This window comes from Schistocerca piceifrons, chromosome 11, assembly GCF_021461385.2.
Source record: "Schistocerca piceifrons isolate TAMUIC-IGC-003096 chromosome 11, iqSchPice1.1, whole genome shotgun sequence".
NCBI lineage: Eukaryota > Metazoa > Arthropoda > Insecta > Orthoptera > Acrididae > Schistocerca > Schistocerca piceifrons.
In genome coordinates this window covers 102,808,219-102,822,257 of record NC_060148.1, presented here as the reverse complement: position 1 = coordinate 102,822,257, position 14,039 = coordinate 102,808,219, and the positions used below count along the sequence as shown (strand labels likewise).

The 14,039-nt window shown below is 44.9% G+C and overlaps 1 protein-coding gene across 1 annotated transcript in view; it reads right to left on the bottom strand.

The window, feature by feature from the left end:
• Positions 1-1,082: 1,082 nt before the first annotated feature.
• The window catches only part of LOC124719752 (poly [ADP-ribose] polymerase tankyrase-1-like), a 166,760-nt gene continuing 153,803 nt past the window's right edge, over positions 1,083-14,039 (bottom strand). Inside the window, exon 6 of the mRNA XM_047244952.1 lies at positions 1,083-1,524. Within this exon, the coding sequence (XP_047100908.1) occupies positions 1,083-1,524 (442 nt within the window). The remainder of the gene's footprint in view (positions 1,525-14,039) is intronic.

Below are 14,039 nucleotides of genomic sequence, written 5' to 3'. Positions count from 1 at the left end.
TTGTGAAGGCAATGTTGTGTCTGAGCATTTCTTCTGCGCCTTGTGGGTGAAGTTTGAGTGACGGCCTCACGGACTGTTCTGCCGTTTGCCTGCTGGCGCCTCACAAGCAGAGAGGCCGCTGACAGTTGTGGCAGGAGCCACGGACTGGCAGGGAGCGGCGAGCTGCGACCGCAGCACGGCCACAGGGAATGAAGTGAGGTGACAGCAACTGAGCTGACAGGCGTACACTCTCCACTACACTTATTTACTCGATGTATTGTACGAGTCAAAGTAAGTGTAATTTTATTACCTGTAGCTCCACGACTTGCGTCACCGTCTCAGCTGGTCCGTTGTGACCGATGAGGGTCGAGACTCGTGTGCGTCGTTGCGAAACTGCTTTCGTGTGCTGAAACTCGGGCTCAGTGTTCTGTCTCGAATACAACTAGAATTACTCTGCTCGCTGCAATCTTTTACGTCAAGTAGAGACAACACTACCAGATACAGAGGATTTCCTTCATATTTTGTACGCGTGTCACGTTGTCGTCTGATTGTGTTTAGTTAAATGTAGACTGACTGAATGGTTCCAGATGATAGTCGCATTGTGTAGTGTGAATACTGCTACTACCATCTCATTGTTATTAAACACAACAGGCACGGTAGAGTAGAATGTTTGCTGAATATGGAGAAGTAAATTGAGTCTGATATCAGGAGCGAGAATTCTGGTGATAGAACTGATACAGCGTTAATCTCTGTATGTTGTAAATTAGAATAGTCTGATGTAGCAACTTGTAGACTGCTGTGAAATACTTTTCAGCGATCACATATTATAGAGCAGCTGTGATTGTTCACAATGAACTGTTGACTTTTGCCATGTTTAGTCTGGAAGTGTACTCGAGACATTTTTCTTGAGAGAGGGATTGTCCGTTGTTAACTGAATTATTTTGCTGTTATCTGGCGTTGTCTCAGTTTTGCTACAACGTTCCTTAGAGTATTTGTGTGCTGTATATTACATGATGAGGGCTGAAATTAGTGAGTCACAACAGGATTCAGTTTTTTGGATCTTTATTTAAAAAATTATGAATATTGCTCTCCAACAAATTCTTTCAGTTCCTGTTTTTTTTTGCACAGAGTTCGCTGGACTGCCTGCCTCGTGACAGCAACTCCACCAGCCGCCTCCTGTTGCGCCTCTCGTTGCACCGCCTGGCGAGGTCCAGCGCTGTCCGCCCATCACCAGTTGTGGCCCCCCTGTCGGCCCCCGCGACGAGCAGCGCAGCCGCCACTTCTGCGCGGCCACAGGCTGCCGCCCAGTGCAGCGGCGTCCACCCATTGCCACTCCTGGCGTCCACCGCCGCCCCCGCCCCCACCAGCAGCCTCGCCGCCTCGACGCCTCCCCTGGCTGCTGCACAGTGCAGGGCGGTCAACCCCCCCCACCCGCCTCTCGCCCCCACGTCGGCCCCTGCGGCGATCAGCGCTCTCAGCTCCCTCACTGTCCCCCGCTCAGCCGCCTGGACCAGCCTCCTGCCCCTCTCCTTAGCAGAGACGCTCCTGCACAAAACACACAAACTGCCACTCTCTGCTACAAACACACAGCACACAGAACGAGGAAAACAGCCACACGAGGAAACAACTGTTGCGAATACAAATCTGTCCTGAAACAAACCTACCGTATTCCCCTCCCACAGTACAAAACAGTGCGCAGTTGTGTGTATGTATTAAATTACAGCAAATCTGTTCTCTCCCCCTCATAACAAAATCTTCATTCATCTTCCATTACAAATAGCATTATACAACGTCTGAAAGAATTTCATTATCACATTTTGTCACACTCATTCCTGCAAGTCAGCTCCTCTGCTCTCGGCACACAACACCTAACCAGTCGCTCACCTCCACTACAGGACAGGCTTCTTGCAGCTGATACTGGTCTCTGTCTGCAGCTTCACTGCCAGACGTCACACACAAGAAGAATCCCGTCACCTGGTTTTTGAAAGAGAGACTTTCCTACTATCCAGGCAAAAAAATTTCACTGCAGTTACCGGCAGTTTTCTTCATTCAGCCTCACCAAACACAAACTTTCTGATACATAGACAACAATTTATTCAAAACATGTGAGAGATAAACACCAACTCGGCAACACCACCCCCATAAAAAAACTGTGTGTGTGTGTGTGACATTTTATGGCCTCGTAGCATATGCACATGTATTTAACAAGTACTGCCATGCTCAAAATCATCTGAACGATCTCAGTTGTCGTCCATCTTAATGTTTTCGCGGCGTAAGGACTGTTCCATGAAGTTTCTGGCGTGCAGCCGCATGAATTCAGTGGTTCGGTCCTCGGGTTTAAAAGGACGGACCAAGTGCGGCAGCGTCAGTCACCTCGGCTCACTCTGGAGATGGCTGGACGGTGTTCGGCCGAAATATTAGGAGAAGAGGCTGAATTTATGCGGCTGCACGCCAGAAACTTTACTGAACGATCTGAATTGTGTTTCGCCTGATTTGTAATCAGTCCTCATAACATTGTTCCTCTGCTCTCTTTTCGGTACAGTCTTTGGCTATACAAAATGTTCACTGCATGAGGCCACAAGAGACAACTGCTCTGTGCGACCATCAGTTTAGATGCAAATTAATAATTCCATAATGCAAATACCAGAAAACGTGTTATTCGAGATTACACAACCATTACGCTTGCATATTCAAATTTATTGTAATAAATGAAACCTCAGAAAGCAGCATCCCCCTTTAAATGACACGACGAAAGTTTTTTCACTGCGCTACTATCCGGGAATGCAATCTAACAAGTAAAGAAGAAATATCTCAAGTATGGTTTCAGTCACAAGTAACAAAGAGTGTCCAAGTTGAAACTTGAAATGATCTGCCATAAAGTTTTATTTTTCCCGGAGATTCGAACGCAGCACTTAATAGGATAGTTAACTAAGCACAATGAAACGCCAGAAATCGTAATTTTTAACCAGCAATGAGATGACAAAGTAAAACCAGGAGACGAAAGTGTTTTGCGTTATGCGCGTTATTCGCACTCAAACCCAGTACCTATCGACACTGACCTGTAGTCACGCGTAGACGTTATACACTGATTTACTTCATTAGCAGCGAAATGTGCGCATTTCTGTATTGTAAATACAATTATGAAAATTTTCTGCTGACTAGCAATCGAACCCTGGACACATCCTTGTTGACTACATACAAAGATACGTTGACTGTACTATATTCTCTTTCACCAGTAGCTAGGAGTGGCATGTTTGAAAGTGACACGACAGGACGAAAAGCTGCCCGTCTGACTTGGGACTCGAAACCAGTACCACCATTATTGTTAACAAAGCCCAGAGAATCGGTAAAAATCAGAATAATTTATCACATGTATTTTGCTGTGCTCATGTTGCAACTTAAGGTGACATGCCAGGATTCGAACCCAGAGATGCGTCTTTTGTGAACGTCTTTACGACTTTGCAGACAACCAGAGACAATGAAGCAGTGGAAATGCATCATCTGAAAGTGATCAAACGTGACGAAAAGGGAGATCTGAGTTCGAATTCCAGTCCATCGTCAATATTTTCCACGTCTCAGACTCGAATACAGTAAGAGTCAAGTGCGCTGCGGCCTTGTACAGCAATTGGCTCAATGATTTAAAAAGATATCGCTTAAGAAAGGTGACTGGTGACAGAGTTTCGACCCGGCGTGACTTCCGCCTCTGTCAGGGCCCAACCTGTAGCGACTCCCTTCCAGGCTACCAGAGGTGGGAGAGATGCTGCTTATGCTTGTTATAAATGATTGCCGGATGTGAGAAACGAACACAGACCTTCAGCATATGTAGCAAGAATCATTTCAACTTTTTCTTAACTAGCAACTACTACCACGAATTAAAATTCATGCGAGTTGCGGTATTCGAATCCACTACATGCAGACTAGAAACTCGCGCCCTTAACACCTTTTCTTTCATTTAATTTTTTAACCATTCCGAGGTCTGGCCACGACGCCTCCCCCATACCTGTCACCGAGTCGCTGCGCTATTTTCGCGCATAATTTTTTTATTTTTTTTTATTTCTATTTTTTTATTTTTTATTTTTAGCACTTCATCTGAAAGACCATGTTTGCACACAAACTAACTCAGCTGAGAGCGACGCCTTCCAAGTTCCGTGTTCACAATGGTTTGCTTTCCGATTTATTTCTCAACATCTTGTAACTCGGCCAATGCCTCAGCTCCCGAGGCACGTTTGACAAGTTGGTCTTCTGCCATCCCTGAGTACTGCACGCGCTGGAAGCTTCGTGCTGCGATTCCTGATACAGCTGGTGACGATGAGTGTAACGCAGAACAGCAGAAATCAGTGCAGTGCCTTCTGGTTAAAAGGATTTTTGACATACGGAACGAAGTGAAATAAAGTGTACTAAAAAGTACCACGTGTTCTGTCGTGAGGACCAGCTTTTCCTCCGAGATTCCTTCAACACAAAATAGAGTGCTTCTGACCTATGTATTTTAAATTAGATATTTGTTTCCTTAAAAATAAGTAAGTCAGTAAGAAACACCGTTTAACACAAAAGAGCTTAAGGACGATTTATTATGATGTTCTTGCGTTTACGCCTTTTTCTGTTCACTTTGCACACTGTACCACGTAACTGTATGTACTGAAGCATGCTGCCGAGTTCCTCTCGCAGTTTCCCGCCTCAGCGACGCACACGCCGCCCCGTGGCCCGCTTGTGCCCGGCGTGCGTGCGGCGACCCACCCAGCGCCCGCCCGTCTCGCTTCCCTCTGCTGGCAGGTGGTTCGTTGTCTGCCCTCTTAGCCAGTTTACAGCATTCCTTTATTCACACGGCACGTCGCTACGATTCAAAAAAATTGGAAGGTAAGGTATTGGGAGTAGAGTTCGTGTTATTGTGGCTAACAATTATGTGATAACTCACCAGATGTCGTTCACTTGAGCGCGTACGAACCTCGCCTGCTGTCAGGTCGTGATTCTCTCACGTGCTGCCGACCACCCAGGTCGACTGCCTCAAGTTTCGCTTTGGTTGCTACTTTCCTGTTTACTGCCCTCTACCGAGTAGTTTTCACACTTGTTGGTAGGTGAGGGGTGCCGATGTTTGTCCAGATGGCCCCCCAGCTGTAGTGCGGCTACTTTTGTACAGTCACGTTTCCGCTTTTGCTTCTCATTAATTCCACGTACATGCTCTTGACTTTTACCATATTCGACGGCCAACTCTGGTTTGAGTATAACTGAGTTCGAATCAAAATTGTTCAAAATGATAAAAGCCATTGGCGACGTGCCGTACAACTATGGGTGGATTCGAGACAGTGGGAGTAATTTCGTCTGGTGAGTGCGGCGTGAGGGTCGTCTGTGTCTTCTTCCGCATCTCGTGTTTGGAACACACGAATATAGTTTCTCACTTTCTCCCAAAGTCGGCAATATGTAATTCCCCCCCCCCCCCCCCCCGTTTCCGCCTGAGATGGTCAACGTGTCAAACTTTATCTTAAAAATATTACCACGAGTTACAAAATGACCCAAAGATGTCAGAAATCCTGCTGCTGTTTCACCTGGTATGGGTAAAACATGTGCCACACAGTTGACTTTAGAGACCATCTACATATGTGCAAAGTGTGGCCTTTGGATGTCGTCATGCCTTCTCTATGTTCTTTGACTCCAACTGGCACGCTGGCAAGCACTTTCTTAGAGTTTGCAGCTGCAGTACGATTTACGTTAGAGCTGTAGTCCAGACCACAACTTGGACTGAGGTCTCGTATCTTTCGCAAAGATATTCCGCACCCCACATTCATGATGTGTGGTTCAGTGTTGGTTAGCTTTGAACCTGATGCAAGTTGGTATTTGCTGATGACCTGCAATGCCTTCTCCCAGTCGCTGTCGCCAATGATCACAACATCCACATCACCTGTGTATGCCCAACACACGATATTCTGGCGGTATGTGTGTGTGTGCATGCGTGCAGCCCTCGTAGCAGTTTCTGCAGAGCGGCTAGCAGGGCCTCAGCGGCAGTGGCGAACGAGGCCCTCCACACAGGACCACCTCGGCGCACACAACTCTTGACTGCGTGCTGCCTTATTAGCTGACCACTCACTGATCATGATTTGCAAACTGCTGTTCTACAACATTATACCAATTACCTTGACAAAATATTGCAGAAAATCCAGTACGGTCATTGTTTCAAGAAGGCACTGGTGACTCACCCTACCGAAAGCATTCCCGAAATCGAGCGACCTTATGGCGCATTCGAGCGTGTGAACATGTGCCGCAGCTACGATGTCTCTATATTCACGGACACTTTGAATACTTGTTCTGGCTCTACCCACCGTAGTTCCATACGGGCCAGTTACCTCATGCATTATCATTTTCACTCTCCAGGCAAGAATGCGCACCATTAATTTTGTAACCACCATTCAGGACAATAACTGATCTCAAGAATACCTTTAGTCAGCCATAGTGTCAGTAGTGCTAGTGTTTTCAATACAGTCCTTAGACTGGTAGTGCTACTTCTACAAGAAATGTCTACTAACCACAGTTTAGTCAACTATCAGCCGCCTTTAGTGAATTAGCAGTCTAGTTAAAAGTTGACTAACTCTCTACAGTAAATTGACTTCTTAGGATGGATAGGATGTGTGACTGCTGTGTACGAACGCAAGGGGAGCTGGCCACTGTTCGCGAACAGCTGAGCGTGTTGATGGCCGCGGTCCGCCGTCTTCAGGCTGCTGCCTCGGAGTGTAGCGGCAGTGGGGAGTCTGGTGCGTCGCAAGGTACACCCCAGGTGTTATACATGCTTCACCCACTGTCCCTGCTGTCGAGACATCTTCGCGGGTACCGGGCGCGGCTGGGCCACCCTCTCCCCAAAGGGAGTGGCGGGTTCAGCGGCGTTCGCGGCGCACGACGCGGAGGGTCAATGTGGAGGCTGGCAGTGTGGCAACGCCCGCTCCGCCTGTGAGTGGACATGTGGCCGCTCCTTCAGCAAGGTGCGAGCCGGCACACGGGGGGAGGGGTTTATTAGTTATTGGGAGCTCCAACGTTAGGCGGGTGATGGAGCCCCTTAGGGAAATAGCGGAAAGATCGGGGAAGAAGGCCAGTGTTCACTCTGTCTGCTTGCCGGAGGGTCTCACCCGAGATGTGGAGGAGGCCCTGCCGGCGGCGATAGAGAGCACTGGGTGCACCCGACTGCAAATTGTTGCTCATGTCGGCACCAATGACTCCTGCCGTCTGGGTCCAGAGGTTATCATCAGTTCATACAGGTGGTTGGCGGAGTTGGTGCAGGCAGTTTTGTAGTATCGTTCCCTGAACCGATCGCGGTCCTCCGATTTGGAGCCTAGTGGAAGGCTTAAACCAGAGGCTCAGACGATTCTGCGGAGATCTGGGGTGCAATATTCTCGACCTCCGCTATCGGCTGTAGAAATGTAGGCTCCCCCTGAATAGGTCAGGCGTGAGGAAGCGGCTACAAGGGTATCGGAGTACGTGTGGAGTGCATATGTGGGTTTTTTAGGTTAGAGAATTCCCTCCCTAGGCCCGACAAGACCCCTCTTGAGACGCGACAAGGTAGTAGTAGGCGAAACGCAACGGGGAATAACAATATTAATAAGCTATTAGTGAATTGCAGGAGCGTCTATAGAAAGGTCCCAGAACTGCTCTCATTAATAAACGGTCACAATGCCCACATAGTACTAGGGACAGAAAGTTGGCTGAAACCATATGTAAACAGTAATGAAATTCTAAACTCAGATTGGAATGTTTACCGCACAGACAGACTGGACAGTGAAGGGGGAGGCGTGTTTATAGTGATAACAAGTGCAATAGTATCGAAGGAAATTGACGGAGATCCGAAATGTGACATAATTTGGGTGAAGGTCACGGTTAAAGCAGGCTCAGACATGGTAATTGGATGTCTCTATAGGCCCCCTGGCTCAGCAACTGTTGTGGTCGAGCACCTGGAGGATAATTTGGAAAATATTTCGAGTAGATTTCCCCACCATGTTATTCGAGTAGATTTCCCCACCATGTTATTCGAGTAGATTTCCCCACCATGTTATAGTTCTGGGTGGAGATTTTAATTTGCCGGATATAGACTGGGAGACTGAAACGTTCATAACGGTTGGCAGGGACAAAGAATCCAGTGAAATTTTTTTAAGTGCTTTATCTGAAAAGTACCTTGAGCAGTTAAACAGAGGACCGAATTGTGGCGATAACGTATTGGACCTTCTGGTGACAAACAGACCTGAACTATTTGAAACAGTTAACGCAGAACAGGGAATCAACTATCATGAACTGGTTACTGCATCGATGATTTCAGCCGTAAATAGAAATATTAAAGGTAGGAAGATTTTTCTGTTTAGCAAAAGTGACAAAAAGCAGATTTCAGAGTACCTGACGGCTCAACACAAAAGTTTTGATTTAAGTACAGACAGTGTTGAGGATCAGTGGACAAGGTTCAAAACCATCGTACAACATGCGTTAGATGAGTATGTGCCAAGCAAGATCGTAAGAGATGGAAAAGAGCCACCGTGGTACAACAACCGAGTTAGAAAACTGCTGCGGAAACAAAGGGAACTTCACAGCAAACATAAATATAGCCGAAGCCTTGCAGACAAACAAAAATTACGCGAAGCGAAATGTAATGTGAGGAGGGCCATGCGAGAGGCGTTCAATGAATTCGAAAGTAAAGTTCTATGTACTGACTTGGCAGAAATTCCTAAGAAATTTTGGTCTTGTGTCAAAGCGGTAGGTGGATCAAAACAAAATGTCCAGACACTCTGCGACCAAAATGGTACTGAAACAGAGGATGACAGACTAAAGGCCGATATACTAAATCTCTTTTTCCAAACCTGTTTCACAAAGGAAGACTGCACTGTAGTTCCTTCTCTAGATTGTCGCCCAGATGACCAAATGGTAAATATCGAAGTAGACGACAGAGGGATAGAGAAACAATTAAAATCGCTCAAAAGAGGAAAGGCCGCTGGACCTGATGGGATACCAGTTCGATTTTACACACAGTACACGAAGCAACTTGCCCCCCTTCTTGCAGCGGTGTACCGTAGGTCTCTAGAAGAGCGTAGCGTTCCAAAGGATTGGAAAAGGGCACAGGTCATCCCCGTTTTCAAGAAGGGACGTCGAACAGATGTGCAGAACTATAGACCTATATCCGTAACGTCGATCAGTTGTAGAATTTTGGAACACGTATTACGTTCGAGTATAACGACTTTTCTGGAAACTAGAAGTCCACAAGACTCAAGAGGGCCATAGACACAGGTTCCCACGTAGATGCCGTGTTTCTTGACTTCCGCAAGGCGTTCGATACAGATCCCCACAGTCGTTTAATGAACAAAGTAAGAGCATATGGACTATCAGACCAATTGTGTGACTGGATTGAAGAGTTCCTAGATAACAGAACGCAACATGACGTTCTCAATGGAGAGAAGTCTTCCGAAGTAAGCGTGATTTCAGGTGTGCCGCATGGGAGTGTCGTAGGACCGTTGCTATTCACAATATACATAAATGACCTTGTGGATGACATCGGAAGTTCACTGAGGCTTTTTGAGGATGATGCTGTGGTATATCGAGAGGTTGGAACGATGGAAAATTGTACTGAAATGCAGGAGGATCTGCAGCGAATTGATGCATGGTGTGGGGAATGGCAATCGAATCTCAATGTAGACAAGTGTAATGTGGTGCTAATGCACAGAAAGAAAGGTCCCATATTATGTAGCTACAATATAGCAACTCAGGAACTGGAAGCAGTTAATTCCATAAATTATCTGGGAGTACGCATTAGGAGTGATTTAAAATGGAATGATCATATAAAGTTGATCGTCGGTAAAGCAGATGCCAGACAGATTCATTGGAAGAATCCTAAGGAAACGCAATCCGAAAACAAAGGAAGTAGGTTACAGTACGCTTGTTCGCCCACTGCTCGAATACTGGTCAGCAGTGTGGGATCCGTACCAGATAGGGTTGACAAAAGAGATAGAGAAGATCCAATGGAGAGCAGCGGACTTCGTTACAGGATCATTTAGTAATCGCGAAAGCGTTACGGAGATGATAGATAAACTCCAGTGGAAGACTCTGCAAGAGAGACGCTCAGTAGCTCGGTACGGACTTTTGTCGGAGTTTCGAGAACATACCTTCACCGAGGAGTCAAACAGTATATTGCTCCCTCCTACGTCTCGTGAAGAGACGGTGAGGATAAAATCAGAGAGATTAGAGCCCACACAGAGGCATACCGACAATCCTTTTTTCCACGAACAATACGAGACTGGAATAGAAGGGAGAACCGATAGAGGTACTCACGGTACCCTCCGCCACATCATCTAACTTAAAACTAACTTACGCTACGGACGACACACACGCCCATACAAGAGGGAGGACTCGAACCTCTGACGGGGGCAGCCGCCCAGACCGCGTGGCGAACGGTGGAAAGTATCAACACAAAGGCATCAGACGTGACGAAAAGGGAGATCCGAGTTCGAATCTCAGTCCAGCACCGATATCTTCCACATCTCATGCCGAAATAAAATAAGAATCTGCTGCCCAGTGATCTTGCACGATGAGTGGCACATTCATCAAAAAAAAAAAAACTCTCGCGTAAGAAAGGTTACTGGTGACTGACTTTCAACCTGGCATGATTAGGCCTCTGTCATGGCCCAACCTATAAGGACTCGCACGCAACAAGTAGCAAAGTGACGTCTCTTATGTCCGTTTGGAACAGTGCAACACTACATTTTTCAATAAAATCTGAAACTAACAACATATTTTAGTCTACTGTACTCTCATCAGTGTATTTTACTTCGCTTGATAGCTCGCGGCCACAGAAATCAATTTTGTTTTCGTTTGACGTGACAGCAATAAACGAAGAGGAGACAGCAAAATCACTAAACGTAAACGCAGGTCACGTGGAGGTCAGCCACCTCCCCACCGTAACTCACAAGGAGGCGGCACGACCACGGGGTCGGGGATTTGTCCGAAACTTTGCGTGGACCCCTAACACCTCACGTGGTTAAAATATTAGGACGCGCTACTCGGAAAATCCCGTGAAAAATCGATCCAAAGTTTCTCAGGTGCCTTATGAGTATAAAATGTTTGTCCAGTGCCGAGCCGCTGTTTGGCCTAGTCATTGTGGTATTATTTTGTGAATAGGAAATTTTCTACGAACTCCAGTCTACATTACATTCATCTGGCTGATTCACCTTCGTGTACCACTTGCAACCTGATTGACAGAGATGAACATCAATTTGTCTGTGGAAATGCAGATAATATACGGTTGTCAATCAGAAAAAAATCAGCAACTATGCAGAGAAAACCGCCGTATTTGATAACGCCAACGTGCCTTTTATACCCGGAAGAAGAATTATACCCCACCTCAAAGAAAAATGCCAACAACTGGTTGAAGGGACACGCGGTATTTTACCTGCTGTCCAGTAAAGAAAGGAGCAGAGGAGACTTTTGGACGTTAATCTCCGACCAGCATCACAAGCTACTACGCATAAATAATTACTATGATACATACGCCAACTTCCTCAGAGGAAGCGTCATGTGAACTCCATTTTCGATTGTGCGATTCAGAACATGAAGAAACGAGACAATTTAAGCTTTGAAAAACAAATACTATCAAGTGACGAACATTACTATCTGATTTAGGTCTTGATTTCTTCTAAAATGTCAAGGAACCTGTAATTTTCGTTTGTTTTATTACTTTTAAATGTTAGTTGATAATTATGTACTACTGTGGAATGTTATGACCAATTTAAAAAAATGGTTAGGGCTCGGACTCATATGCCAGAGGCCTTGGGTTCTTTTTCTTCTGTTTCATTTTCTTTTGTTATTCCACAATTATTCAAAAGTTTCTCAAACTGACATTATTTTAGCCCTAGAATGTAAAATTTTTCATTCACTGAAAAATATTCGTGCTCGTTGTTCTATTTCGTTTCATGGGGTTTCGAGGTTTAGAGGGGGCTTTGTAAGGGTCCCCTTGGGATTGTGACGGCCATCTGCGCATAGGACTGTGCGCGAGCCGTGAGAAGTAAACGGCAGTTTGTTTTTCGACTTTGTCGTGAACAGACATGCCTGTTTCAAATTTCGACGTGTTATTCCGATCCGCGGTTAAACACGTCGACTGAAGAAGTTGCTGGCTCATCTGGAATAGGAGAAGAAATTCCTGTAGAGTCCGTTCATAGTGATCTATTAAAATTACGATTGAAGGGCGCAGTGGTGTATTATGAAAAGCTGTTGACGGAAAATATTTTAATTGCATCGACATCTTCGGAAGAAATCTCTCAGGATGCTATGTTATTGGCCGGAGAACTTTATGATAATACACTGGAACTTTTGGGTGCAAAAACATTCGTAACTGAAGAGGAATTAATTCACGCTCGTGAGGATTGCGAAGAATGTCAGGAGAACGACGAACAGTTCGAAGTGCCACAAAATGATTCGTCTCCAGACGAATATAAACCGTCACCGAAAAGATTTAAAAGTGACATGATTCCCATTGCCTACAAAGTCGTGAATATTGCTAAACCGCATCTCAGTGGTCCTTGGCGACGTTGGAAAAAAAGGATGCCGCCAATTGAACAGAAAATAATCTCTTTCCCAATGGGAGAAAGATATTAAAAGTGGTGGTACGCGAATGGATAAATTTGAGGCGATAGATTCGTGGACCTACGACCGTTTTGTGGAAGCAAGACAGCAACATCAGCAAGTCACGACAGGAAATTTACAGCAATGGACACTGCCTGCGGCTGCACAATTCGTCGATTTCAAATTCAAGGCGTGTGATCGATGGGTCACGGCATTTAAACAGAAGCACAGAATTTCACAACGCAAGATCACGAAACTGGTTTCGAAAACAGACGTGCAGGTTAATCCCTCAATACCTCGACGAGGATTATGCGATAAATACTGACCAAACACGTAAATACATGTTTTCTGCGTACAAAATGTTTTTACCGATGTAAAATATATAAATTCAAATTTAATTATAGAAAAAAATATTTACATACACATTCGAATATTGTTTAATATTAAAAATTCTATTGTTTTAGGATACCAATAACAATCTCACTGAAAAAGTAAGTAAAACAGTTTTCGTGAAAAAGTCGGATTGGAATAAAGTGACGCATTCGTACACCGCACAATATTCAATAACATTATCCGGAAAACTGCTCCCACATGTCTTCATATGCTTACAAGAAGCGACCAGTCATTTCGGACCTCGTATTCACTAATTAATAGATGGCTATGGCAGTACTTATACGAACGTCACCGTAACATCATCGCAGTCTGGAAAAGGAACAACAGTTTTATACATGGATTTTCTCCGCAAATGTTTAAAATCTTTCGTCGGGGAGAGTAAATATTTACCTCTCATTGACTCTTGGGGAAGTCAAACGATTCCGGAGACATATGATGCAATTTTTCAAGATGACGAAAATATGCCAACTTGGTCTCTGAAACTCATACCTCAAAAATGCACTTCTTTGGTGCAGCCTTGTGAGGTTTACTTTTACAGGCAAGTTAAAAATTTCGTAAAGCGCTTGCAAAATTGCAGCGCATTGTAACAGGAGAATCGTGAAATTAATTCCCGGGAAGATTGCATCAAAATTCATTCTATAATTCTCCATCAATCATCGTCACCAATATTCCGAGACATGATTCAGTATGACTGGTTTGCCTCAAAATTATCATAAACTAGAAACATTTTCGTAAATGTTAATGGGGCATGTTTTTGCACAGATTTATTGCAAACGCCCGTTTTTATATGTTGCGCAAGATGTCGCAAAAATTACTGCTTTGTTTGTTTTTACGATAATTACCACTGCGGTTCTTGTTTATCATTATTATATGTATAAAAATTGAATGTTTCCCAATCGACTTTGTTATTCTGATTAAAAAACCAATGTTTCTCCTCATATAGTTTACAGTGGGAAATGGAAAACCCATTGCCATGAATTGTGTTGTTGGACAAAAAGAAAGAAATGACATAAATGAGGTGACAGATAATTGCAGTCATAAATTACAGTGTTCACAGAATGAGTCTTTAGCAGTAGCACAAATCAGCACCTTCACTG